This window comes from Salvelinus sp. IW2-2015, linkage group LG26 (assembly GCF_002910315.2).
Source record: "Salvelinus sp. IW2-2015 linkage group LG26, ASM291031v2, whole genome shotgun sequence".
Lineage (NCBI taxonomy): Eukaryota > Metazoa > Chordata > Actinopteri > Salmoniformes > Salmonidae > Salvelinus > Salvelinus sp. IW2-2015.
The window spans coordinates 49849936-49877140 of NC_036866.1; the positions used below are offsets into that span (position 1 = coordinate 49849936).

Sequence of the window (27205 nt, forward strand, 5' to 3'; positions counted from 1 at the left end):
TGCATAGATGACAACAGAGGGTGGCAGTGGTGTGGAGAGGGGAGGGGTAGCCATATGACTAGATGTTCAGGAGTCTTATGGCTTGGGGGTGGAAGCTGTTTAGAAGCCTCTTGGACCTAGACTTGGCGCTCCGGTACCGCTTGCCGTGCGGTAGCAGAGAGAACAGTCTATGACTAGGGTGGCTGGAGTCTTCGAACATTTTTAGGGCCTTCCTCTGACACCGCCTGGTATAGAGGTCCTAGATGGCAGGAAGCTTGGCCCCAGTGATGTACTGGGCCATACGCACTACCCTCTGTAGTGCCTTGTGGTCTGAGGCCGAGTAGTTGATTTACCAGGCAGTGATGCAACCAGTCAAGATGCTCTTGATGGTGCAGCTATAGAACCTTTTGAGGATCTGAGGACCCATYCCAAATCTTTTCAGTCTCCTGAGGGGGAATAGGTTTTGTCGTGCCCGCTTCACGACTGTCTTGGTGTGCTTGGACCATGTTAGTTTGTTGGTGATGTGGACACCAAAGAACTTGAAGCTCTCAACCTGCTCCACTGCAGCCACGTCGATGACAATGGGGGTGTGCTCGGTCCTCTTTTTCCTGTAGTCCACAAGCATCTCCTTTATCTTGATCACGTTGAGGCAGAAAGGCCCACCACTGTTGTGTCATCGGCAAATGTAATGATGGTGTTGGAGTCGTGCCTGGCCGTGCAGTCGTGAGTGAACAGGGAGTACAGGAGGGGGCTGAGCACGCACCCCTGAGGGGCCCCTTTGTTGAGGATCAGCCTAGCGGATGTGTTGTTACCTACCCTTACCACCTGGGGGCAGCCCGTCAGGAAGTCCAGGATCCAGTTGCAGAGGGAGGTGTTTAGTCCCAGGTTCCTTAGCTTATTGATGAGCTTTGAGGGAATTCTCCGGTATTAGGTCTGTTTATGATCTCAGTTGTTAGTGGTACTGACTGAGCTACTCTCCAGAGCTTCTTTACAGCTCTTTTGTGGAACTGATGCAGCCATACATAAGTTTAGCAGACGGTTTTATCTAAAGCCACATACAATAAGTGCATTTATCTGATGTAGGTATAACAACCATAAAACATGTAGATACTGGAAGATCTATAATGAAGTGTGTCTGTACTGTCAGGTGTATTAATATGGAGTTGACTGAGTATTTTCTCCCCTTCCCAGGCCTGCCTACCAGGGATGCCCAGCTGTTCAGAGTTCACTGCTCCCAGTGTGTACCATCCCTCTGAGTTCACTGACTGGAGACGCATCACTCTGCCCCTGCCTCATAGAGCATGGTGGGTAACACGCATTCTTTCATCCATACAGGTTGGTATACCCATTGACAGAATGCTTTACGAAAGTCTGAGTTGTGCACATTAATCTCAACTCTGAATTTGGGCCCGCAGTGCACACCACACACCACACACACACACACACACACACACACACACACACACACACACACACACACACACACACACACACACACAAGTGAACACTCAGATATTCACACACACCTCCCACTCCCCTCTCCCTGAGGGCACTCTGACCTACAACCAATATTCCTGTCTCCCTTCACCTCTCCACCCCCCCCCCCCCCCACACCTTCCTCTACCCTCCCTCCCCAGCCTATGGCCTTAAATAAGTAGGTTTCCTGATCTCATCTCATTCATGAAGGATTCCTGGCCACCTCTGGGTCGATTTTGGGTCACTATTGCAGGGAACTAACCTGCTGTGACTGCTCTGACTGTAACAAATAAACCTAACTGGGCGTGGTGGCTCCACCATCCATCACCATGACACATGCAGGGTCATGCACTAAAATACACATTAGGGGTCTAGGTGGGGGTGCACTTTCATTTCACAGACATAATCCACTGGTACTCAGACATACATGCTTGTATATAGTTACACAGGTGATGGAGCACCCCCATCACGGACGGTAAAGCAACAAAAAGGATGATATAGTATGGATGGATCCAATATTGATCCGTGTCACCTCCCCAGTCTCATTAGTGTTCTGGGGTTTGATAAAATGTGGTGTTCAAGCATATTATTTCTCCATTTGTGTTTTTAACAATCTGCCAATGCCCATTTCATCAACTCTGTTGGTATTCCTGCTCACCAAATGTATATCCTGGTCCTGGCATTTGCTTATGAGCTTTCCTGACAATACATTCAGGATGGTTTGGTTCTCTTTGTGTCTGACTGTTGTTTGTGTGTGCAGGTCCAGTGCCACGCGGTTCCGTTGGATCCAGAACTACTATGGAGAGCAGGATGAATGGGCTCTGGATGACATCTACATCGGACAGCAGTGCCTTCAGATGTGCCACGGACACGGATGGTGCGACCACGGACACTGCAGGTCAGTGAGGGCCACTGTTGGGGAACATTACTTCCATTAAAAGTAACTTGTTAACTTACAGTGTTACTTAGTGTGGAAACTAACTCGATACATGACTTTTTACCTTGCCAGAAACAGAAAACCATCTGAAGATGCCTTGCGCGTGTTGATCATTCTAATACCCAGTAAGAGGGCGCACAGCGTTGGGAGTTTACATGTAACGCGTTACATGTGATCTGATTACAAAAACTGTAGTCTGTTACGTTACCATAAAATACATTGTAATCAGATTACAGATGCTTTAGAAAAACTACATGATTACTTCTAGGATTAGTTTAAAATGTAGAAAGGATGTTTGTGAAAAAAAATATTTATAACACCTTTCTGCTTTCTCAATGACATTCAAATCAGCATCGAGAAAAGTTCAAATTTGTTCCACCTGAGTCTGACCACAAGTCAGAGACCACTATGATGACACACCACCAAATGTGTTTGATGGATCGCAGGAAAAGAGCAGGAATAGGCTTTTGTAGACAACAGTCGAATGGTGCAACTGCTGTCTGAATCCAAAGATTATACATCTCACTTCAATAAACACTTGGAGGTAAGTAAGGAGGAGAGCAGTGGTGTAGTTTACGGGCGATACGATTATCACAATGATGTGAATCACACTTCTGCTCTCTCACCTCGGCCTATTTGCGCCTTACGGATTGTGGTTGTCGTGGATGGCTGTTCACAAATGTATAGGTGTATTTTAACCAAATAATGGTTGAATTGAAGAAGTGTAAGCTGCCTATCAATCATTGTTTTTGAGACCCATGGACAGACAGTTAAAAATGCAACAGCTGCTTAGTGCGGATCCCAGCCTATCCGTTACAAACATAGATTGCAGTTTTGAAACTGCAGTAAAAGTAGAGTAACTGCAGTCGACTGTGGTATTTTGTATGCAGTAATTGCAGAATAACTGCATTGTACTAGTTATACTGCACTCTGACTGCTATATATTTTTTGTTACTCCCTCCTAAACTACTATCTGGTATTGTGCTCCACATACAGTCAAAAACTATTTAAGAAGACCACGAGTGGGACTTGTTATTGCGCAATCTAATTTGTGCTGATAAACCCKAAAAAATCCATAGGCCTAACGGACACATGCTCAAACTTGTGCTCTTTTGATATACAGTACCAGTCAAAGGTTTGGAGACACCTACTCATTGCAGGGTTTTTCTATATTTTACTATTTTCTACATTGTAGAATAATAGTGAAGACATCAAAACTATGAAAAAACACCTATGGAATCATGTAGTAACCAAAAAAGTGATAAGCAAATCAAAATATATATTTGAGATTCTTCAAAGAAGCCACCCTTTGCCTCGATGACAGCTTTGCACACTCTTAGCATTCTCTCAACCAGCTTCAAGAGGTAGTCAATGGAATGCATTTCAATTAACATGTGTGCCTTGTTAAAAGTTAGTTTGTAGAATTTCTTTCCTTCTTAATGCATTTGATCCAATCAGTTGTGACAAGGTAGGGGTGGTATACAGAAGATAGCCTTATTTGGTAAAAGACCAAGTCCATATTATGGCAAGAACAGCTCAAATAAGCAAAGAGAAACGACAATCCATCATTCATTTCAGACATGAAGGTTAGTCAATGTGGAACATTTCAAGTGCAGTCAGAAAAACCAMAAAGCGCTACGATGAAACTAGCTCTCATGAGGACCGCCACAGGAAAGGAAGACCCAGAGTTACCTCTGCTGCAGAGAACAAGTTCATTAGGGTTACAAGCCTCAGATTTATTTTGTAGCCAAAATAAATGCTTCCAAGAGTTCAAGTAACAGACACATCTCAACATCAACTGTTCAGAGGAGACTGCATGAAATCAGGCCTTCATGGTTGAATTGCTGCAAAGAAACCACTACTACAGGACACCAATAATAAGAAGAGACTTGCTTGAGCCAAGAAACATGAACGGATGATCTCCGCATGTGTGGTTCCCACCGTGAAGCATGGAGGAGGATGTGTGATGGTGTGGAGGTGCTTTGCTGGTGACACTGTCTGTGATTTATTTGTATTCAAGGCACACTTAACAAGCATGACTACCACAGCATTCTGCAGTGATACGCCATCCCATCTGGTTTGCGCTCAGTGACCAAGAAGGAGAGTGATGGAGTGCTGCATTAGATGACATGGCCTCCACAATAACCCGACCTCAACCCAATTGAGATGGTTTGGAATTAGTTGAACCGCAGCGTGAAGGAAAAGCAGTCACATGTCACCAACAAAATCTTAAACAATAGGCCTATAGCAAATGCAGCACATGGCATTCATTTTTCACATGCAAATAGCACTTTTCGGTAGTGCCCAAGGCATGCCATTCCATGAGAGCATTGTTGATTTTTCATTATTTGAAGCAATGGGCCCAATCATTCCTCCATGACAACAAAAACATAAACAACAGAGTGGGCTAGGCTTTGGTTTCAGGGTTATGTTCAGGTAAACAAAATGGACTAATCCATATTCGTTAAGATCAAGGGATATTTAATTAATTGGAACGATTGGAAATCTGACTGTCTATAGCCTAATTGTGTTATTATCTGTATTGAAGTAGAAATCAATAGGTTACAAGCCTACATAACCCATAAAGTGAAATGCAACACCCATTTATAGCCAGCTATATAAATTCTAACTCTGATCTACCCTGCAATAGATGTTGTTCAACTGGCAATATTCCTTTTTGTCTTCTTCTAATGCTTCATAATGGGAAGTTATGTTGCTGATAGAATTTTGAGCAGATAACTAGAAACTGTAACAGCAATAGCCCTTTTCAAAAGGAAAATGTATGCACATTATAACATGCGTGACTCAAGGTCAAAATAAAACAGCTCACCTTCATTTGCACCTTGGTTATTTATATCACTGCATTCCTCCAAAGTAGAAATTATGCCGCAGGAAAATAAAAATCTCTCAAAACCTCCTTAACCGCTGGTTACTCTTTGGAGTTAGGACGAAAAAGAAAAAAAAGTGTCTTCACAGGCTCACTCATGGGCGTAACTACATGAGGACACTGAGGTCCGGACAACTGAAATGTTTTCTAATTAAAAATAAAGAAATAATAAAAAATATATATTTTGTACACAATCAAGAAAATAAATTATGGGTCAAGATCGTTAATATTGCTCCCAGCGTTGATCAAAGCTCAGAACGCTTATATTCTTGATCTGACTGAGTTCTAATCACGTCTGCCTCTGCGAACGAGTGGAATCATGAACAGTGGTTTGTTCGCTAGGTTCGCCTGCGTCCCCCGGATTTTGCTCCCGGATTTGCCTTTTTAGCAGTACAGCAGTTCACCACTCTCTCAAACGGCTAACTCTGCCCTCTCGCGGCACAAGCCGAGTGCCTGAAACGTTAAACGAACTACCTCAGCTCGAAGTTGTCTCAAGTAGGCTGCTGACAGTGTGTTCATGAAATGCCGGACAAAAGGCAATTTTAAAACTTAGCCGTGTCTACTGCCGTGTCTACAGACATCCCCCGAACAAACAAAAACCGCATAATGAGTGCACTGCTAAATAGTCGCTTATAGATTTGTCAGTCAGTCAATGAATGCATGCAGAAGGAGACAGAGGAGAGAGAGCGAGAACGGAAGCAAGCAGAGAGAGGTTAGTACAGTGATTCTCAAACCAGTGGTTCCCAAACCAGAACCTATATTCCCTACAGACCTACATTAAAATGCATAAAAAATGCAAACAATACAGTTGTAAAATGTGATACTTTTTTGTTCATATCGGTGGTTGTTTGTCTTATCTCCATCGCCCATTGGAGTAGTTTACCCATTACCCACCTTTTACCACTACATCACTGATATTAATACAGAATCGTAAGTAATATTCAAATAATTCGTAGGCAATGTGATTAAAATATCACCGGTGTGCTCCATTGATGTCTGTTTGTGTGGAGCTTGATTAGTAATGCCTAGGAATACAAATGTCAACGCTATGTAATCTGGGAAAAGAGTTAATGATGAGTAGAGTATGTTGAGGTAATGATATTATGCAATTCATCGATACAACTGACTGAACAGTCGCTGACGCTACATGTCAGTGTGAATAATTTCTCATATTTCCCCCCTTTCAGGGTTGTAACATTACAATTGTATAGCAAATAGGCTATGTGTTTGTGGCTCGACTGAGGTGATAATGGCTTGTGTCATTTTTGCTTGTTTTTGCTGTTCTTGAAATAGCATTCAAAGTTTTTTTATTGTATAGAAATGCAGTAATGAGCTTGGGGAAACCCTTTATAACCCTTTATCATTTCTTATACTCTCCTCTCCCCAGGTGTGATGAAGGTTTCTCAGGTCCAGACTGCCAGGCATCCTCTCCTCTTTCTTCCAGCATCCTGTCAGACTTTGAGTCCCAGGATGGTCTGCTGGCCGTGTGGCAGGAGGTGATTGGTGGAGAGGTGGTAACACCTGACATGGGCTGTGGGGTGGTCTCCTCTGGGTCCTCGCTCTACTTCAGCAAGGTAGGATGACACAGACACACACACACACACACACTTACACAAAGTGACATCATACCCGGTAGCTAAAACTGGTTGCAATGTTGTCATTATGATGTCTTTTATAGCATCATGATCAGGTCGTATACTGGTTGTATAAGAAAGTTAGCAACCAGGCAAAGATGTGGTTATCTGACCAAGATAACAACCATTAAACAACATTATTGTTATGATGTGTGTGTGTGTAACAGGCCGGATTGAGGCAGCTGGTGAGCTATGACCTGGACACAGAGTGGGCGGAGTTTGTCCAGTTTTACCTGCGTGTGGGCGGAGACTGGGTACAATGTAACATGGCAGACAGCAGGGAGGAAGGAGTGCTGCTGCAGTACAGTAATGACGGAGGAATCAGCTGGGGACTCATCGCTGAGATGTACTTCACCGACTTCACCAAGCCACGGTAAGGAGAGCAGAGGGATAGAGGAGAGAGGGAGGGAGGGGAGAGAGAGGTGCTGCTGTACAGTAATGACAGAGGAATCATCGCTTAGATGCACTTCATAGTCTTCCCCAAGCCACGGTGAAGAGGAGGGACTGGTTCCTCTCAAGGGTTCTTCCTTTGAGACTACTATGCTTTTGCGCGCTGTTGGGGGTCTAGGCCATGCAGATTAATGTAAATCACATTATGACTGGTGATGTTAAAAGGGCCTTATAAATGTGATTGACTGACTGTCTGTCTGTCTGACCGGCATACTGACTGACTGACTGTCTGACTGATCTCTCCTCCCTAGGTTTGTCCACTATGAGTTGCCACAGGCCTCTAAGACCCCGTGTACCCGGTTCAGATGGTGGCAGCCCCTTCACTCTGGGGACGGCTACGACCAGTGGGCCATCGATGATGTCATCATCTTGTCAGAGAGAGAGAAACACATCATCCCCATGGCCAACCCCACTATGCCACAGGTAAGTCTCTCATTGGCTGACGACCCCACGCTGCCACAGGTCACGATTTCATTAGTTGAAAATAACTGACAATCCTATTGGCTAACACTGAGACAGATGATAACAAAAGCCTTCTATACTTTGTGGCAATCTATCTGATTCTGGGATTTAGTGGTCAATATAATCACAATGAAACATAAACATTGGAAATTGTGTATAGGACATGTCTGAATGTCTGAGCTCACTATGATGCCGAACGTCAGCTATGTGTCTACTGTTGCAACTTATTGGCTGCAATGCAGCACCATCCTTAACATCTGCTATCTCTCTGTTTGTAGAACTTCTATGAGAAGCCGGCGTTTGACTACCCTCTGAACCAGATGAGTGTGTGGCTCATGCTGGGCAATGAGGGTATGGAAAAGGAGAGGAACAGCAGCTTCTGTGCTCCCACCCCCTCTGCTATGGTGTTCGGGCGATCTGACGGAGACAGGGTGGCAGTGACCAGAGACCTGGTGCTAAGACCAGGGTACACACTGCAGTTTAAGGTATGTGTACAGTCTCTCTCGCTCTCTCGCTCTCATTCTTTCTCTCTTCCTCTCCTCTCTCCCTATCTCTTTCGCTCTTCTCTCTGTTTCCTTTTCCCTCCTTTCTCTTTCTCTCATCTCTCCCTCCTTCTGTCTTTCTCTCAGGAAGTTTTAAGTTGACCTTCTAACACTTTTACAGGTTTGTACATAAGGCAATTACTTTTTTWAATGTTTTTTTATGTGTTTGTGTAATGTTTATTACTGATGCCAAAAAGTGGATCTAAAATAAAATGTCCCTCTCAATTCAGTTCAAAAGGTCTTTATTGAATGGGAAACATATGTTTACATTGCCAAAGTAAGTGAAAAAAATTAACAAGTGAAATAAGCAATCAGAAATTAACAGTAAACATTACACACACTCTCTCTTTCTTGTCTGTCTTTCTCTCTCTCTCTGTCTCTCTCCCCCCTTCCCCATCATCCCCCCCTTCCCCATCATCCCCCCTCCTCCTTCTTCAGTTGAACATCGGTTGCGAGTCTCAGTTCAGTGCATCGGCCTCAGTCCTGCTGCAGTACTCCCATGATGCTGGCCGTACCTGGGCGCTGGTGAAGGAGGGCTGTTACCTAGGATCCTCTGGGGCGGGCGGCTGTGAGGGCAGTGTGCGGGAGCTCAGGGAACCCACTGTCTATGCCACGGGAGACTACGAAAGCTGGACCAGGGTTACCATTGTCATTCCGCGTAACGTGGCCGCCAGGTAGGGGAATATTATGGGGTGGGGTCTTTGACACTGAGATCAATAACAAAGACACAATTACATGTACGAAAGATTGTGGGATGGTATAGGTTCATGTTCAGTTCATTCAATATTGGTCATTCAAGCTGGATTTGATTTAGTAATCAAACTTATGAAGACTTACAAACTTTCAGTGGTAGAATTAGGTATATTGTATTTCTTGTTGGAATTGCCCTGGTTTTGGCGGGGATGGCGGCACACATGGGGATGCCATCCCTGTCACTTCGGCACGGCTTCAGGTGTATTACTGAAGATTCTGTCACTGAGGAGGACTTTCTGGTCGCCGTAGGAGAGAKGGTAGGCTATGAAAATGTTGCTTATTCGTCACGGATGAATAAAACGGTGGTGTTTTTTCTTAAAGAAGAGCATCTTGTTGATTGTATGTTTGAGCATGGTGTACTTCTTAAAGGTATGTTTATTCAAGTTACAGTGGTTGCTCATCTAAAAGTTTTGTGATTATGCTGCGGGACTTAGAAGTAATTTGTGCTTTAGTACAGTACTCTGCGTCACTGCTTCATTGCTCCAGACCAGCGTAAGGGGGAGTTAGAACACTGATTATGTGTTTGGGTCCCAAGGCGCTACTGTGTCTCTAACTGACAATGAATGGGCGACATAAACCAAATAGAAACTGATAATGGTGCACGACTTCAGTATTTCTTACTAAAACTGTTGTTACTCGAAGCGTTTTATTCTAAGAGAAACTTAGACTACAATTAGGTGTGGAAATGTTAGGATTATTTTGCTCTTACTGCAGCACTGTAGCCTACTCCCAACCGGTAACATTGTATAGCGCCTGAGTGGCGCAGTGGTCTAAGACAATGCGTCTCAGTGCAAACTACATTGCTACAAATGCTGGCTGTGACCGGGAGACCCGTGAGGCGATGGTAGGCTTTTGGTTTCTCCCTCTAAAAACAGAAATATAATTCTAAATAACAAACCGGCTTTATTTACAAATTAGTAAGAATGTCTCACCCCATGTTCAAGAATGGCCCTTTATCTCGATCACTTTACGTTATTTGAAAACCTAATAATCTAAACAAAGCGATTATTATTAATTAATTTTGAACTATATAAAAAAATAAAATAGATATTCTCACAGATATATATTATTAATCCTGTTTGTCACAAGCGTAGCAGGCTGTAAATTCTGCAAACAAGGTTTCTAGGATGGGCCATTAGCAGGACAATACAGTATATATTGGTCATATTGGTCATGGCTCCCGAATGGTGCACAATGGGATATCCTTGCAGTTCTTCAGCTGAGATAGCGATGGGCGCACGAAGTTCAAGGCACGAGGGCAGGGGGCACGGGACGGGCCACAGAGCAGCGCACAGAAAATGTACATAGCCCATGGGGAAGGAAGGGGGATGGGGAAGGAAGGGGGAACGATCCTTTCCATAAGTCCACGCAAGTTTCTTCAACTGTCTTCTGACAGTGATTAGAGCGATGTTGATGTTGTGCCGTGATACCAGCAGATTACAGATGGCCTTTGCCGATCGCTCATCTTCTTCATTCATCAGTGAGTCGATGGCTTGAATAGTCTCGCTGGAAATGGAATACAATGTAAAAATGTGCAGCATACAGTAAAGACCGGCATTATTAGGCCTACTTTACAGTATTGTCGCCTACTGTACCTGTTCATTTTCCTGGGCTTTCGCGTTCGGCATAACACAGGCATCTGATGATAGTGTTTGCGAATAGCACTGTCCGTGACCAAAATCCCCAAGTCTACCATGATTTTTTAAATGTCCAGTAGATTTTCCATTCCTCCTGAAAGCCCTAATCTGCTCACTTAAATGAATAGAGGTCCTGGTCATGGTACTGCAGTATGTTGTTACAGCATAATCAAAGTGAGGAATATCGGTGATCTGCTGTATACTTATAGCCTATTGTAACCTGAAAGTCACACCTTTCCAAGTACTCCTCACCCCACCCCATTCGTCTACATTTTATTATTGATGGAGAGCCATATAGATTACAAAATAGTTGGGAAGTGATTCCATGGCACATGGTTTATGAATTGACATGCAATGTTCTGTTTCTCCTGAAAGCCCTAACAGTCAAAGTAATTATCTGCGTTGCTACAGATGCTGCAGATGCTGGTTCAATACCCATGCCAGCCGCGACCGGGAGATCTATGGGGCAACGCACAATTGGCCCAGCGTTGTCCGGGATAGGGAAGGGTTTGGCCGGCCAGGATTTCCTTGTCCAAAACCAACAGATGGAGAAAACCTACACCATTCGAGCAATTTATTTCAACAATAATCTTCATTTTAATTTGACTTTACAAACAACAAGAGGGCTTAATTATAGTCTATTTCTTCGGAGCCTAGACCTATATAAAATAACTTAACTGGCTGAGGTAGGCTATGAGGCTTAACAGCCTTAACAGCCTAARAGAAGTAGGATTTGTTTTATTAGGCCTACTTACAATTGCAAATGGTAAAAAAAAGTAGCATCCTACATAAAACAATAATTTAAAGAACAAAAGGCTGTCTGTGTCGGGATAGCCTGCTCTTGTAACGACAGAATAAACAGAACATACTGTCAGCTTGAGATGTAAATATCCCTGGATAACCTCAAACAATAATATTAGAATTGATTAAATAAAGTCATACAGGCCACTAAGCTACTTATTCAATGAGAAAAGTTGTATTTCCCCTCAGACACAATCTTGTGGATGTCTGGTTTTATGGATGGATGTGATTTTGATGTGCAGGCAGTCCTCGATTGACTTGTGTGAAAGCCGGTTCCTGTCGCGACTCTATATTGCGCTGATAGAGGAAAATGAGGACTCATGTCGATCCAAACATTGTTAGCACATAAAATGCTAGTTTCTTTACTGTGCTGTATTCCTCTGAGCATGCCACCCAAAATGCACACAGGGACTCGGCACTCCTGAGCGCATCCCTGATTTGTCTCGATGTCTGGAACTCAATCAGCTCAGTTTGAATTGAGGCCTCATCCGGCGAGGGTATAGTTTTCTTAGCAAGGGAGGAGTATTCTCCACCTGGGCGGACTGTGAGAGGATCGCGTACAAACGCAATGAAATCCTTGGGCATGCTGTGGTCTTCAAATCTGGTGGAGAAGTTGTCCCTCAGCTGCTTGATGAAATCATCCATCACCCCTGTGTTAATGCTGTGGTCTGGTCCAAATTGAACAACTCAAGTTTCCTAGTAAAGGCCTCAAATTTCTCCATCATGTCCACGACTGTTTCCCTCTTCCTTGTAACTGCAGATTTAACACGTTTAAGTTACAGAATTTGTCCGCAAAAAAGCTGTGTGTGCAGCTTGCAGTTAACGATTCAATGTTTCTGCATCGGGCCTCCTTATTGGGCAGGAATACCATTAAACGTTCGATGCTTAGATTCATAATCACGTCTGAGATTTAATTATTTGCAAACAGCGATATTTTAATTGCAAATAAGACACACTGGTTTGCCATTAGGAAAAGATGGAGAGATGAAGGCATATCTCTCTGTACATTCTTCTCTGAAACTTCGATTTTCATTATCTACCTTTCTTCTTGATACTTTTTGAGAGTGACATTTTATCTTGCTATCAAGCAAATTATTCTGAACTAATGTTGACTTTAAAAAAAGTAGTGTAGCCTACAGTAGGCTACGTACTGTAGACCTGTTTTCCTCACCAATCAACGCACAGAGAAATAGACAAAAATAATAATTGAATAGAGACAGGGATTTTATCAGATCAAAAATCGTATCTTATTGCCAGTGAATTTATTATGTGCTAAGCATATGTGTTAAACATGTTAAATGTGTAGTGTAGGCCAACTAATTGTGCTAATATTATATACTTATAATGCTCTGGCCCGCCGACTATTGGCTATTGTCACATGGCTATGAGGCTATGAGGCCTACCTGCAGACTCTGTTGCTCCGGCTGCAGGAGGGCACAGAGGAGCTCCTCCGGGAAGCGATGGAGGTGTCTCGCCTGCTTTCCCTGCTCCAGAGGGATGTGGTTACCTCCCAGTGCCATCTCTGGCTGGTCCAATCCCGTCTGCCATCTGCTCTCCAGAGCACATTTGCCACTCCCCCCATCACCCCAGGGCTGACGTTTGGCCCAGGGGTTGATGACATTCTGGAGCAGACCGATAAAGTTCGTAGGGACCGTGAGACCCTGAGACGGTTCATGCCGCCTCCTCAGGCCCCCGGTCCAAGGCAGATGGACCGTCACCACCCACCTGCACCCGAGCAACGGTGAGGTCCCTCTGCTGCCCCATCGCCTTGTGCTGAGGGACGACAGCGGGGTGGGGCACAGCGTGCGGTGGAGTAACAACCAGTCAACCGTCACCGCCATAGGGACGTGCCTGGGGGACCCAGGGTGCCAGGGGATAGGCGGGCCCTGGCAGGACACCTTATATACCCTTCCCCGGCCTCGGCCGCTTCTCCTGGTCTCATAGGGCAAAGTGGGAGGAGGGTGTGGAGTCCCCCTGGGTGTGGTCCACAATGCTCGACGGGTAGCGATGCCGGCCTCTGTCCTTCAGGGGCCTTCGTGTCACCACGGTGGCCAACCCCCTGAAGAAGAAAACCCTGCGGCTGGAGATCCTGGGGCAGGCCATGTCCAGGTTTGTGATGCTGGACCTGAGGGATGCGTACTTCCATGTTCCTGTTCACCCAGCTCATTGGCAGTACCTCCGATTTGCTTTCGAATGGACGTCTTACGAATTCATGGTTCTTCCCTTCGGCCTTTCCTTGGCACCCCAACACTTTCACAAAGTGCATGGTCGCTGTCCTGGCACCTTTCATGTCCCGAGGATTGTTGATCCTCAATTACCTGGACGATTGGCTGATTTGTGCCCCGACCAGGACCCAGGTCCTGTCAGACATAGACATGCTCCTGACCCACATGACCCACAATGCAAGCTGGGCATTACTGAAAAATGACAAGAAGAGTCATCTGACGATCGGCTGGGGAGTGTGACCAAGAGCAGGTTGGCCAATGGCTGTTGGCTACCCCCTTGGAGCGGCAGGCACGTCAATACACTAGAGCTCCGAGCTGTACTACTGGCCCTGCGGTCTTTCCTTCCACATCTGAAGTGAAGACATGTCCTGGTGAGAATGGACAACATCGCAGTGGTGGCTTACATCAACCATCAGGGTGGAATGAGGTTCCACCGCCTCCATCTTATGGCACAGGAGCTCCATCTCTGGGCTTGTACCTGGCATCCTGAATGTGACAGCGGATATGCTCTCGAGGGAGGGCCCGCGACCTTGGGACTGGAGCCTACATCCCCAGGTGGTGCAGCACCTGTGGGACAAGTTCGGGAGGGCGGAGGTGGACCTGTTTCCTCCCTGGACAATGAACACTGCCCCCTGTGGTACTCCATGTCGGAGCCACCATGGCCTCTGGGCTTGGATGCTCTGGCTCACGATTGGCCAGGGCTGGAGCTTTACGCATTCCCTCCTTTTCCCCTGATCCAGGCTGTGCTGGACAGAACCAGGATGGCAGAGCATCATCTGCTGCTGGTTGCCCCATACTGGCCCAGACGACCCTGGTTCAGCCTTCTCCTGTCCCTATTGTCTGGGACACCTTGGCAACTGCCCCTGAGACCCGACCTGCTGTCTCAGGCCGGGGGAGCTCTTTGGCATCCGAGACCGCACCGCCCTAGTCTGTGGGCTTGGCCACTGAAAGGCACCAATGGTCCATGTTAGGACTACAGGAGGGCGTAATGAACACAATGCGGAGTGTAAGGGCATCTGCTACAACCCCTGCATAACAGTTGCGCTGGCGGTTGTTCTGCTCTTGGTGTACTGGTATTGAGGTTGTGCCCGAGTCATGCGGGGTGCAGTATGTCCTCCAATACCTTCAGTTTCACTTTGATGAGGGCTTGGCAGCCCCTATACTGATATTTGCCTGTCTTGTAGGGTGGATGGACAGGCCGGTGGGGTGCCATCCATTGGTATCCAGGTTTCTGAAGGGAGTTTGTCGCATGCGTCCAGCTAGGACCCGCTCAATGGCAACCTGGGATCTGGATGTGGTCTTGGCAGCTTTCGAACCGTTGGAGTCTGCCTCCCTGAAACACCTCTTTATGAAGGTGGCTTTCTTGGTAGTGATTACTTCCATTAAGAAGGGTGGATGAGCTACCATCCGGAACTTCATGCTACCAGATGGACCCCAGTGGGAGAAATATGTCTCTCCGCCCCAATTCTTCATACGTCCCGAAGGGTCTGTTAGACAGGCATGTGAACATCCCTTTTATCCTGTCTGCTTACAACCCCCTCGGCAGTGGTGGGGGAGTCTGGATCTCCCTCCGGCATGCTGTGCCCTGTGCGGGCACTGGCTGCCTATGTGGAGCAGATATGGTCAGTGAGAACAACAGATCAGCCTGCTATGCTGCTATGGTGAGAGAGTACTGGGAGTTGGGCTATCAAAGCAGACACTCTCTCATTGGATTGTGGACACGAATACGACAGCATGTCACCTGGCTGGCAGACCAGTGCTGGGATCTGTGGTGGCACATTGTACACGAGGTGTGGCTGCATCCTGGGCCCCTCACTGATATCTGTGTTGCGGCCAGCTGGGCTTCCTCTTGCACTTTTGCTAGGTACTATCGGGTAAATGTGGTACTTCCCTCTGCCATTGGTTCAGCAGTCCTGGGCATCGCCTCCCTTTCCGGGGACTGTGCCGACTTTGCCGGGACCCCCTTCCAACATTGGCCCCTGCGTCTCGGTCCCGCGCTGGGACTTCGTCGCTGGCTGGCCAGGTCCCTGRAGCACCGACTAAATCTGATACGGGTATACCAATATATTGGAGTGATCCAATATAGTGAAACATAATGACGGTTACGTATGTAACCACGGTTATGTGTACAAAGGAGTAAATCTGTAAATCCTTACCTCACTTGTATCCCTCCGCCACGGAATATACCAATATCAGTATATTGGAGTCACCGGAGTCACCGGAGCGGACTTTGGAGTTATCATTTAAAGTCAAGTATGACAACAGACTGTATATGGCTTATGCTAGTACGGGTAGTCAACAGTGTTGTCAGTGTGAAGATGTTGGCCATAAGCGACATGCTTGCCCGAAAAGGGAGAAGGCGGAGGGAGGGACGCAGGTGGTCCTCGTAATGCCTAGGCCCACTGATGTAGGGAGATGTGGCTGACAGTGGTAGAGCAGCCACAAGCACCTGTTGCTGAGGAACAAGTTGCTTGTGTTTAGGGTACTGAGTTGCAGCTTGTACCAGAGGGGAACATAGTGTCTGATGTGCAGCAGAAAAATATTGTCGTAGGAGGTAAGGATGGATCTGGGGAGCCATTTCCCCAGACTGGTAAGGAGATGCCCAGTACGAGTGAAGGGGTACAGGAGCGGGTTCAGGTTGAGCTAGTCTCCCAGGTAGTGGAGAAGATGTCAATTACGAATAATGTGGTACAGGAGGTGCGTTCAGGTGGGGCCTGTCTCCCAGGCAGTGGAGGAGGTGCCCGGTACGAGTGATGGGATGCAAGTGGAGAGTGTTGAGAGGGATGTGGTGGAGGGGAGTCAGGGGTTTGTGGCCCCTGTTGAGGAGGATATGGATATGGACATTTTTGATATTCCTATTGATATGATAGCTGCTGGCAACGACTCAATTTACAATCTAGATGAGGTAAATGGGTTCCTGGACCAGACTTTTGGGAAATCTGGTAAATTGGCCGATTTTTTTTTTWATGTTGATAAGTTGTGAGGTGTGAAGAAGCGTTTCCGCTTGTTACTGCTGTCATGGCAGCAAATTAAAACAACGATTATCATGCCTCATCAATCAAATTCAATCAAATGTATTTATAAAGCCCTTCTTACATCAGCTGATGTCACAAAGTGTTGTACAGAAACCCAGGCTAAAACCCCAAACAGCAAGCAATGCAGGTATAGAAGCACGGTGGCTAGGAAAAACTCCCTAGAAAGGCCTGAACCTAGGAAGAAACCTAGAGAAGAACCAGTCTATGAGGGGTGGCCAGTCCTCTTCTGGCTGTGCCGGGTGGGGATTATAACAGAACATGACTAAGATATTCAAATGTTCATAGATGAACAGCAGTGTAGATAATAATAATAATCACAGTGGGTTGTAGAGGGTGCAACAGGTCAGCACCTTAGGAGTAAATGTCGGTTGTCTTTTCATAGCTATCACTCAGAGTATCTTTACCGCACCTTCTGTCTCTAGAGAGTTGAAAACAGCAAGTCTGGGACAAGGTAGCACGTCAGTTGAACAGGTCAGAGTTACATAGACTGACCCGGTGAACAGGTCAGGGTTTCTTGTGTTGTGGGTTCCCAGACCCAATTAAGTATTTTTTATAACATGCCTCAGGTACGTACCTCAATACTTACAACATCAACTTTGATATGTATCCTTCCTTGACGAATAATAAACACATTTATATGTCCTTTTGCTAGGACGAATAATAAACACTACTTTAATATGTCTTCTGCTAGAATTTATAATAAACACATTTATTCGTGTTCCTTGCTGAGGAGGATTTTATAAATTTCCCTCTAATTACACATTTATATGTCCTTTGCTTAGAATTTCGAATAATTTCTTCTTCTCAAACCACTCACTCTCTCTGTGACCTCACTCCTATCTCTCTTCTCTTTATCTGCTCGTCTCTCTCTCTGTCTCTTCTCCTCTCTCCTCTCTCTCCTCTCTCCTCTCTCTCATCCTCTCCTTTGTCTCTCCTCTCTCGCTCTAGGTCCTCTAACCCAAATCTAAATCATACACAATTCTCATCTCAGATCTTCTCTCCTCGTACACTCTCTATCTTCTCTCGCTCTCCTGTCCCTTTCTGCTCTATCGCACCATCTCTTCCTCATTTCTATTAACTAACACACATTTCATGTGTCTTCCCTCCCTTTCTTCTCTCTCGCTTTCATCTGGCTCTCTCACTACACAGTTCTACTCTCACAAATCCATCCATTTATGTGGTCCCCTTAATCGCTTCTTCTCATGAACTTTATTAACAACTCAAAAACATCCACTTTATATTGCTCCCTTGTCTCAGGACGAATAATAAAATCCACATTTAATACGATGTCCCTTCCTCTCGCTAGAATTTTTGAAATAACACCACACTTCTTAATGTGTCCCTTGCTTAGAATTTATAAATAAACTACTTCCATTCTTTAATTTATGTTCCCTTGCTAGAATTCGATAATTAAACACATTTTATGGTCCTTCGCTTAACGAATTAATAATAAACACATTCTTATACTGTCCTTGCTTAAGGACAATAATATAACACATTCTATTTTGTGTCCTTGGCCTAGAATTTAGTAATAAACACATTTATATGTCCTTGCTAGAATTTAAAATTCATAAACAGGGCATTGTATATCTTCTGTTCCTTCTCCCTTTCTCGTCTCACGTAATTTTCTGGCTATCATAATTTTAAACACTCATTTCCTCTCAATACTGTCCTTCGCAAACGAGAATTGACAATCATATAACACATCACAATTCTTATGTGTCCCCTTTGCTAGAATTTTATAATAACAAACCATTTTCAGTAAAAACAAGGGGGACATTTTTCTCAAGGTTGGTTTCCAGGAGAGTAAGTGGGTGATGTATCACCTTAGGGGATGGCTAAGCAATTCGAATATAAATGACACAACACATTTTGATTGCGTGCTCCTCTCGAATAAAGAACAATTTGGAGTATTACATTATATCAACCATTTAAATATCTGTCTGGGCCTGTTGCTCGCTCCTTGCTAGGCCAACAAACGAATACAATAAACACAATCTTATATGGGTGTCTCTGGTATGTTGAACAAAAGGGTAATACAAAAAACACATGTATAACGTGTCCTTGTTGGACAAAAAAAATAAACACATTTTAAGAAGATTCCTGAAAGTCCAATTGTTTGTAAAAACTGAATCGGCAGTATTAAAAGTAAATCCCCAGGTGCAGTAGTCCCAACGAGACATGGAGAGAGGGCCTTTCTACAGTAGAAACATAGTCCACGTTATGTCTTTCTGGCTATAAAGATACAGTTCTCTATGCATGAATTAAGCAGACACACTGAGAACGGGTGGGGAGATGGTGACTTCTTGGCGTTTTCTCGGTGTGTAGATCACGAGGACAGCGATCCAGTTTTGACTGGCTGGCATGGGAAGTTCATTTTAATAAGGCAATTATCTAGAGAAAATGACCAATAGCTCAGGGTATGCATTTATCTAAAAGAGCGAACTCAGGTACTAATGATGTAAAGAGGAAGGAGATTCCTGAGAGCGGGTCCCACCGCCCAGACAACCTGGCAGAGGACGAGGTTACCGCAGAGAACACGGAAACAGGTGCAGGAGAGAGGCTACATTTGGTCATCCCAGAAAAGTGCAACTTAATGTCTACATGGACAGAGGGAGGAAAAGAGGGGGATTAGAGTAGGGAGGTGGAGGGTATGAGTTTCGGCTGGTTTTTTCCATTGAAAAAGGTCTGAGTGAGAATGGGGCCGGGCTCTTATCCGTTTAATGGAGGCAGAAGCATGATTTTTTCACAAGCTCGCAAACAATTTGTGGGGTGTCTTGGGCCTGAGTCAGTACTGTGCACAAGTAAGGGAGGTCCTTGGTCTTCTTGTTGAATCCCTAGATTTGGGAGGTGGTATATTTCACTAAAACCCCCTTTTTATACACACAATCGTTTCTGCATGGCACGAGGTGGGTGTGCGAAGAAGTCAAAAAGATTTGAGGTTGTAACCAATAGCATTAGTGTTGAGTTAAACTTCCAATCACAACATCATGGCAGACCAACAATGAATGTCAATGCAAACGAAACAGCGAGCCAGGTATAATAAAGGATGGAATAGAGAGTATGGGAGAACGCAGCATATGGGATGTGGTTAGCAACAACAGAGAAGACTGAATTGGTCCCTGAGAGAGGAGGGTTACTACAATAGGGGCACAGTTGATTCTATTTTTTTTTTGGGAACGTAGGGTGAAAGTAAGTATGGGGGGATGGAACTTATCTTTAAAAAAAAAGAGCGTAGGTGGCGGGAGGGGTATGGGGGGGTGGCTCTGGCCGCGTATATGGGAATAATGGAGGCGGAGACACTGGCACTTTGGCTTAATGCTGGCGCCGGTTTGGCGAGCCAGGCTTCTGGGATGTAAAACAAAGTCAATATAATATGTACAATCTGCCTGGGAATTGGTTGGTACTCTCCGCAGGTTTAAGGGGAGGTGCCTCAAGAGGGGTCCCCACGGACAAGCTGGCGGGTGCCACATGCGGGGTATTGGGCCGCTAGAGCTCCCACAGAGGCCCTGGGAGAGATAGGGGCTCTAGTTTGAGATGCAAGCATACAACGGGTGCTGGAGCGTCCGGGTGTCTAACTATGATGGTCGCCAAAGGACCGCGGGATTACAATGCCACACGTTTGTCGCATAATATATAGTTGAAGAGGAACGAGCGTTGGAGCCGGTCCGCCGTTCAGTTGTGGGCCAAGATTGTCCACTCGAAATCAAGCGGGAGGCTGGAAAGGTGCCCTTGCTTTTTGGGTTGACTTTTCAGTCACGGCCACTAGGGAGGACAAAAGAGGAAAGAGGAGGCAACGGCACTGTACCTATGGCGGGGACATTATGCGAGACGAAACCACATCGTGTTAGATTATATGTAAAGGTTGGCTGCCCTCACACCTAGGAAAATAGCTAGCAGTGCTTGATCAAATTAAACGGCGGATGTATGAATTACTAGTAATCATCTCACTAGAGGCACACACCTGGGCTTATGGGAACAAGAAGTTGTGGGGATAACAGGTATGCATTTTTCAGACCTTTCAGTTCGTGGTTCTGCCTCTTGTCGCTATGGTGAGGGGTCAATTCAGCTTTTTTAGAAGCAACTCTCCTGCATGGCTAGGGACAAAAAATTTTGCTCCCATAAGAACCTCCAGTTGGGTTAACCATATGCATTAATTATGGGATAAGCAGCTAAATTATAATTCCGATATCTGCACCTGGCTACGCTCAAAAAAAGTTTCGCAACCATAAAAAAAGGAGTCTCATTTCTATGGTCTGCTCTTCGTCTGTCGACGCTGGGTGTCACTCTTTGTAAGGATGCTTCGGGTCTGTGTGGTGTATGGTACCACTGTCTTTAGTCCTCGTTCTGGGTCTGGTCTTGGTCTGTCCTGTCTGTCTGTCCTGCTGTCTGTCCTAGACTCTGAGATATCTATGTACCTCAACTGAGGTCTGGTTCCTTGTCATGATTCCTGGAAAAAACAGATCTCAGATCCCTCGCCATACTGATTACGTGAGGTTTCCCATAGTGCTGTTCATTAGTCTGTGGTCCCCTATTGTACCGGCAATAATAGGGCTTGTCCACGGGTTCTACATGCCGTATGGGAGGGAAGAATGTTTGGACCCAAGCTGCAACCAGAACCCTTCAGTCCGGCATACGAAGGTGACGCTCCATCTCTACTGAATAACCCTCACATTCGAAGGCTCTGACATGACTCAGAGTTTGTTAGACCGTCAATAAGGCTCCTTCTTCTGCCTCTGCGTGTGGCGCTTCGACATTGCAATGCCATGCCTGTTGCTGTTACAATGATTTTTCTGGCTGCTTTCCTCTGCATCTAGACTCAATGACCGTCCCTCGGTCTCCTACTTTTCAGGAGTGATAGTCCAGTTCTCTCACCACAACGGGGTTCAAGTGGCAGTTTCTCTACGGTGAGCTGGGACTTTTGGTTCTATCCTGCTTTGATTTCCGTTGTCGTCGCATGGTCAGAGGTTCAGCGTCAGAGAAATATTCCTACTTAAGCGCGGATCAGAGTCTTGTGAAGCGCTCCGCCAATGGGAGGTCCCACGAACTGGGCCCCAGAAAAGGACAATATAGGGCAAGAACCTTTAGTACCCAATACAACTATTAGGTGGTAGTGTATTAACATAATCTGGTCGAGAGAGAGTTCAAATTGGGCCATAGGCCTCTCGCATTGAACTGGCTATATATGGGAGGGTGCAGGCTGTTGTATCCATCTATCCACGTTGCTCCTATGCTCCCCTCACATATCCAATTTACTAGGGGAGTTACAAACTCTACACAGGGTCAGCCCGCAGCACCGGTTTCCACGGTTAGGTTGTAACCTTCCCTTCTTTTAACCTGTTCTTACCTTTTCTATTCTCACCGGCAAGGACTATGGATTACAGGTCATTTCTATTTTCGCTGTAGAAGCTGGGCAATCCAGGGTAAATGGAGGGTAAACTTCGGCCACACATGTTCGCCTCACTTTATTCTCACCAGATGCTTTTGGGCAGTGGGAGATGAGGCCGCAACACTAATAGGTTTAAAGACAGCGTGGGTTATTTACTGTGCATTATGCGAGACAAAATTATAAGCGGTTTCGACTTACGGGAGGTTGTTTATTGACATTTTACCACACACAAAAGGAGAATTGACCATTGAAACACTGTTCCGATATTCTCCAATCTTTTCAATGCGTTGCATGGCTGTAGCTTTGTGTCTTCCTCCGTTTGACCCCATGGAACTTGCGCAACAAATGCTCTACATCATACAAAGTTTACTTCCTGGGCTTTCTTAAAAAGTGTATCCTTAATTTCTTTCTTCGATTCTTTATAAATCGCTCTCTTACTGCTTACTGTTTCTGCATAAGTAACAATTGTTTGCAAAACACCGTTCGATTCGCCGATTCTCCCCCATGGGTCTTATAAACATACATGTTTTCCCTCCTCCACCCGCCAGTCTGTTTGTCTATGGGTTATTAATTTGCAGCACTCACTGTGGGTATCGTGGGCAGTATCCAATCCCTATGGTAGGACTATCCTCAAGATTGAAGCCCGAGACTCAGGGTTAACAATGGATATAATGAGGAATTAAGTGGGCTTACTTGGAATCCTCCATTGTTCCAGGGTAAATCCTATTTTATTTATAGCCACTATGCTGCATCAGCTGGGCTATCAGGTGATCATGCTTAATTGATATTTATGAGGACCACTAAGGCCTCATTGATAATGGAACTGCTGACTTGGATATAAGGTACTAGGACCCGTGCGGACGGTATGTCCTGCTGAGGTACCACCAATATAGTGGTTTAACACATATATATATATGGGAATTATCAGAGGGGAGGAAGGAATATCACTTATATATATATAATATATAGGAGGATAGTAAATGTTCTGTTCTTTTGGTGGACACAGCTCTTTGAGATCCTTTTACAGATCAGCGGACAACTACTGACAATAGGTTATTTTTATTGCAATATGGAGTTTTTGAATTAATCCCGTCTACCACAGGTCCATCGGAGGATGCGAACACACTTCTAATATCTATAAAGATGGTGGGTTCAGCCATAAAGTTTAATTTGTCAATAAATTTTGGAGTAGAATGAGTTCCTTTTTAAAAAGTCGCCAGAAAACTGAAGCTACTCAGTCCTACATAAACATTCTTGGACGAACCTTTTTCCCTCCACTGCTACAAATTTTTCCAGAGGGAAACACTGGTAAACAATTAACAGATGGAAAACCTGCAGTGCTAATGTGTCCTTCTCTCTTGTGGCAAGTTTAACAAACCAAGGGAGTAGGACAAGACCTTGTGACGCAGGCACGCGATTGGTTCCGCACTGACTGCACAGTAACGGAGCATCTGTAGTTGTGTCTCTATTCATACCTTTACTCCTAACATGCACGCTCCGCATAACCTGAGTGCAAGGGGAAGCACCAATGTATTTAAGTGCCTTTGAATTCAAAATGAAAACCTTTTAGCACCATACACTAACACAAGGGCAAGTTGCGCCTACATGTACGTACGTGCTGGCTGGGTGATTCACTTATTCAATTGTGTCTGCTTCCTTCAATTGTTAACTACCGGGGCGGCCGACTCTAAAGAGAGCACAGTAGAACGTAAACATTGAGTCAAATGTCCAGACTTGTTCAATCACCCAAAATCAGTCAACTGTTATTAAAACGGGAGTTATTTGAGCTCCAGATGGAATTTGATGGCAAAATACTTTCTTTGTGCGTGTGTGTGTGTTGGGGTGTGTGTGTGTGTGGTGGTGTGTGTGTGTGTGTGTGTGTGTGTGTGTGTGTGTGTGGTGTGTGTGGTGTGTGTGTGTGTGTGTGTGTGTGTGGTAGTTGTGGGTGTGTGTGTGTTGTGTGTGTGTGTGTTGTGTGTGTGCGTCCCTAGCTGATTGCACGAACTCGGGTCAATGTAGCATGTACTCCTCAACATTATACCAAATGTGTAACAAGCTCGCCAGCAAGGACCGCCTGTGAGTATATTCGAATCAGGGACCCATTTTTGGGGCCTATTTGGAGTTTAACACAGACCCTTGGAATCAAAAGAACCCCATATATTGAGAATCTCGCGCATGATCCTGACTTTGGTGTAAATGGACAAGTCCCGCCGGCCCTTATTGGAAGCTCCGAGTGATCGGGCGCTAGGTAGTCCAGACCCTTGTCAGAACAATTCAACTGAGTCCTGTTGGAGTATCTCAGACCCTTGTGAAATGTCAAGACCGTGGCACTTTGGCAAATCAGAGGAGAGCGGGAGGCGGGCTATTGTTTAACCTGAATCCTGATGCTCGCAATGGAAAGTCCAGAACTAGCTGCATCATTTGGACCGATCCAAATGCACAACTCCTTGGTTAGTCCAAGGAACACCTCCTTGTGGTTTAATAGATGTTACTGGAGAGGCAACCCTTGGAAGTCTCGGGCGATGGGAACTACGCATTAGCACAGAGAGTCCGAGGACCCAATTCTTGGAATTTCTGGCGAGCAAGACCAACTTGGCAGTCCAGACCTTGGAGTACCAGACCCTTGGAATCAAGACCGCTTGGCACGTTCCCCGACCCTTGGAATCAAGACCCTTGGGAATCAAGACGGCCTTGGGCACGGTTGGGGCACAAGACCATCCCTTTTGTCTTGAAAGGCAAACGACCCATTGGAGTCCAGAACCCTTGCAGTCCAGACCCTTGGAGTCCAGACCTTGGAATCGGGATAGACCTTTTGAGTGGAGTTTGAGAACGACCCTTGCTGAGGATTCTCAAAGAACCCCATATATATATGGTAGTTCGCATTTGTACCCCCTTTCTTTTTATTGTGTATGATTTGGCACACACAACCCTTGGGAATGTTCCAGACCCTTGGGAAATACAGCCTTGTGTGTGGGAGGAAACTTAATCCTCCCAGCTTCTGGCATGATTCACGAGCCTATGCTATCCTAGCCCTTGCCCGTAGGAGTCATGGCCAATTCCCCCCGCTCAAACACTGAGCTTTTCCGTACGGGTTTCCCACACACCTGCAAGCACCCCCGGCTAGCTTCTTCTCTGGATTGATCTTTTCCTTATTCTTCTCCTTTGATCTCTTTTCTCGTTCTTAGCTTGACACCACACATCTCTCTTGAGACCCTCTGTGTCTCCGCCCTTCCCCTCTCCCTTTATCCCGCATGGCTTTGGGAACTGGGCTCTCATATCCTGGCGCGTCCTGCTCCAGTCACCTCCCCTTTAGTGGGGTCCTCTCTGCCCCTCAACCTCCCCTCTGTCACCGTTGGTTTCACCACATCATCCGCCAAAGATTCTGAGGCTTCAAATAAAACCCAGCCCTCTCTCCTCTAGGAGGGAGCTGCTTATCCTCTGTGCCTGTTCCCTGAATACACAACATTATTAATTAGAAGAGAGACCCTCCTTGCCGCCACATTAACATTAGCTTCCCACCATGGAGCCTGCCGCTCTGAGGCTGTTAATGAACTAACCCCCAAACCCACTGCCGATATCATTTTAAGATTGTTTTTAAATTCTGCTCTCACGGAGGTTTGGTAACATCAGAGGAATACAATTCCGGAGATCCTCTCGGGGAGGTTACGTTTTCATGCTCCACAGTGAGAACTTCTATTCGTGAAGTATGTTAATATTCGGCGGACACGTATTCACTTTAAATAAACTCAACTTTTCTGAAAGACCACTAGGGCATTGGGCAAATTGGCTTGGAACTCTCTGGGATGGACCTTTCTTCAAATACATTATATACAATTAGGTTTATGTAAACCTCTTCTCACTATCACAAAGTTTACAAATAAGTTCAAATTCTTGACGACACAACCACACAAAAGGGAAATTAAGAGATTTTCATGAGGAAAACAGACATTTGAAACACCGTGGTGGCCCTTAGAAAAGCAACCAATGGCGGTAGGGCTTGCACCGGTCTTGCAATCAGGCCCACGTGGCCTTTGGACCTGGGGTGACTTTTTTTGAAATCTCAGACGCATGTGGCCAACACAACGTATTTGGAAAATTAATTGAGATTGTGAGTTAATATCAAACTTAATTGGGGGAGCTTCATCGTGTGCCTTAAATCATCCTCTGTGCGATAGCAGGTTAGTTGGGTGGGAAAAACTATCCCGCGAGTTGTGTATTATTTGTTATAGTTTTGTATACATATTAACATATTTAAGTTGAATAGATTCCCACTAGCCGGTTCTTTAATTAAACCTAAAAATTGTAGCAAGATAATTTCACTTGAGACAGGGAAGAATTCCTATTTAGATGACTATGGTTCTTTCTCAAATGTCTATTTGAAAGAACACTAATGGAAATCATTTTGCCGGCCGCATGGCCTGATTTCTCAAGAATTTGGATCTATTAAAAAGAAAATAGGATCCTCTCAGACATTCCTTACTATAATCAGAGTAATGAAAAGGGGTTTACTAAGATATTATAGGATTATTTTATAGGCTATCACATCTTATACCAATTCCCATAAATGGTTTAGAACAATGTTTTTCACTCGGATAAATTGAAATACTAGGCATTGTCACCCTTTGAAATGAAAGGGAAACAAGAGGCCGGCTGTATAAAATAAAGACCAAATCTCTTTACTGTCTGGGGATATCCACTTTGAGACTATTTCAAAGCTTAATGCATGGGCAAAAAACAATTTTGTGGTAACAGGTCCTCTTCTGCTTATGCATGAATAAGTGCTTTTGGGGATAATATACACTAAGTTAATATCTGCTGTTTCTTCAAGGAAGCAACCTTCCAACAATAGCCACAGAAGGAATTGGTGTATACAAAAAAAAGCTACATCTAACAGACTGATGTTCCCATTATATAGATTCCACCCAATTTTTAGGCCATATAAATTGCCTTGGCTCCTTACAGTATTCTTGTGGGCCAAGTCATTACATACTTATTTAA

General features: G+C 45.1%; 1 protein-coding gene across 1 annotated transcript in view; it reads left to right on the top strand.

Annotated features, from left to right (window-relative positions):
* Positions 1-27205, top strand: part of LOC111952253 (reelin) — a 266162-nt gene that overhangs the window by 192772 nt on the left and 46185 nt on the right. The window contains 15 exon segments of the mRNA XM_070435040.1: positions 1171-1283; positions 2216-2353; positions 6667-6853; positions 7081-7286; positions 7615-7786; positions 8104-8310; positions 8806-9041; positions 9320-9377; positions 12989-13299; positions 13587-13694; positions 14239-14420; positions 15330-15405; positions 15648-15837; positions 16509-16725; positions 21671-21725. Coding sequence (XP_070291141.1) covers positions 1171-1283; positions 2216-2353; positions 6667-6853; positions 7081-7286; positions 7615-7786; positions 8104-8310; positions 8806-9041; positions 9320-9377; positions 12989-13299; positions 13587-13694; positions 14239-14420; positions 15330-15405; positions 15648-15837; positions 16509-16725; positions 21671-21725 — 2456 coding nt within the window.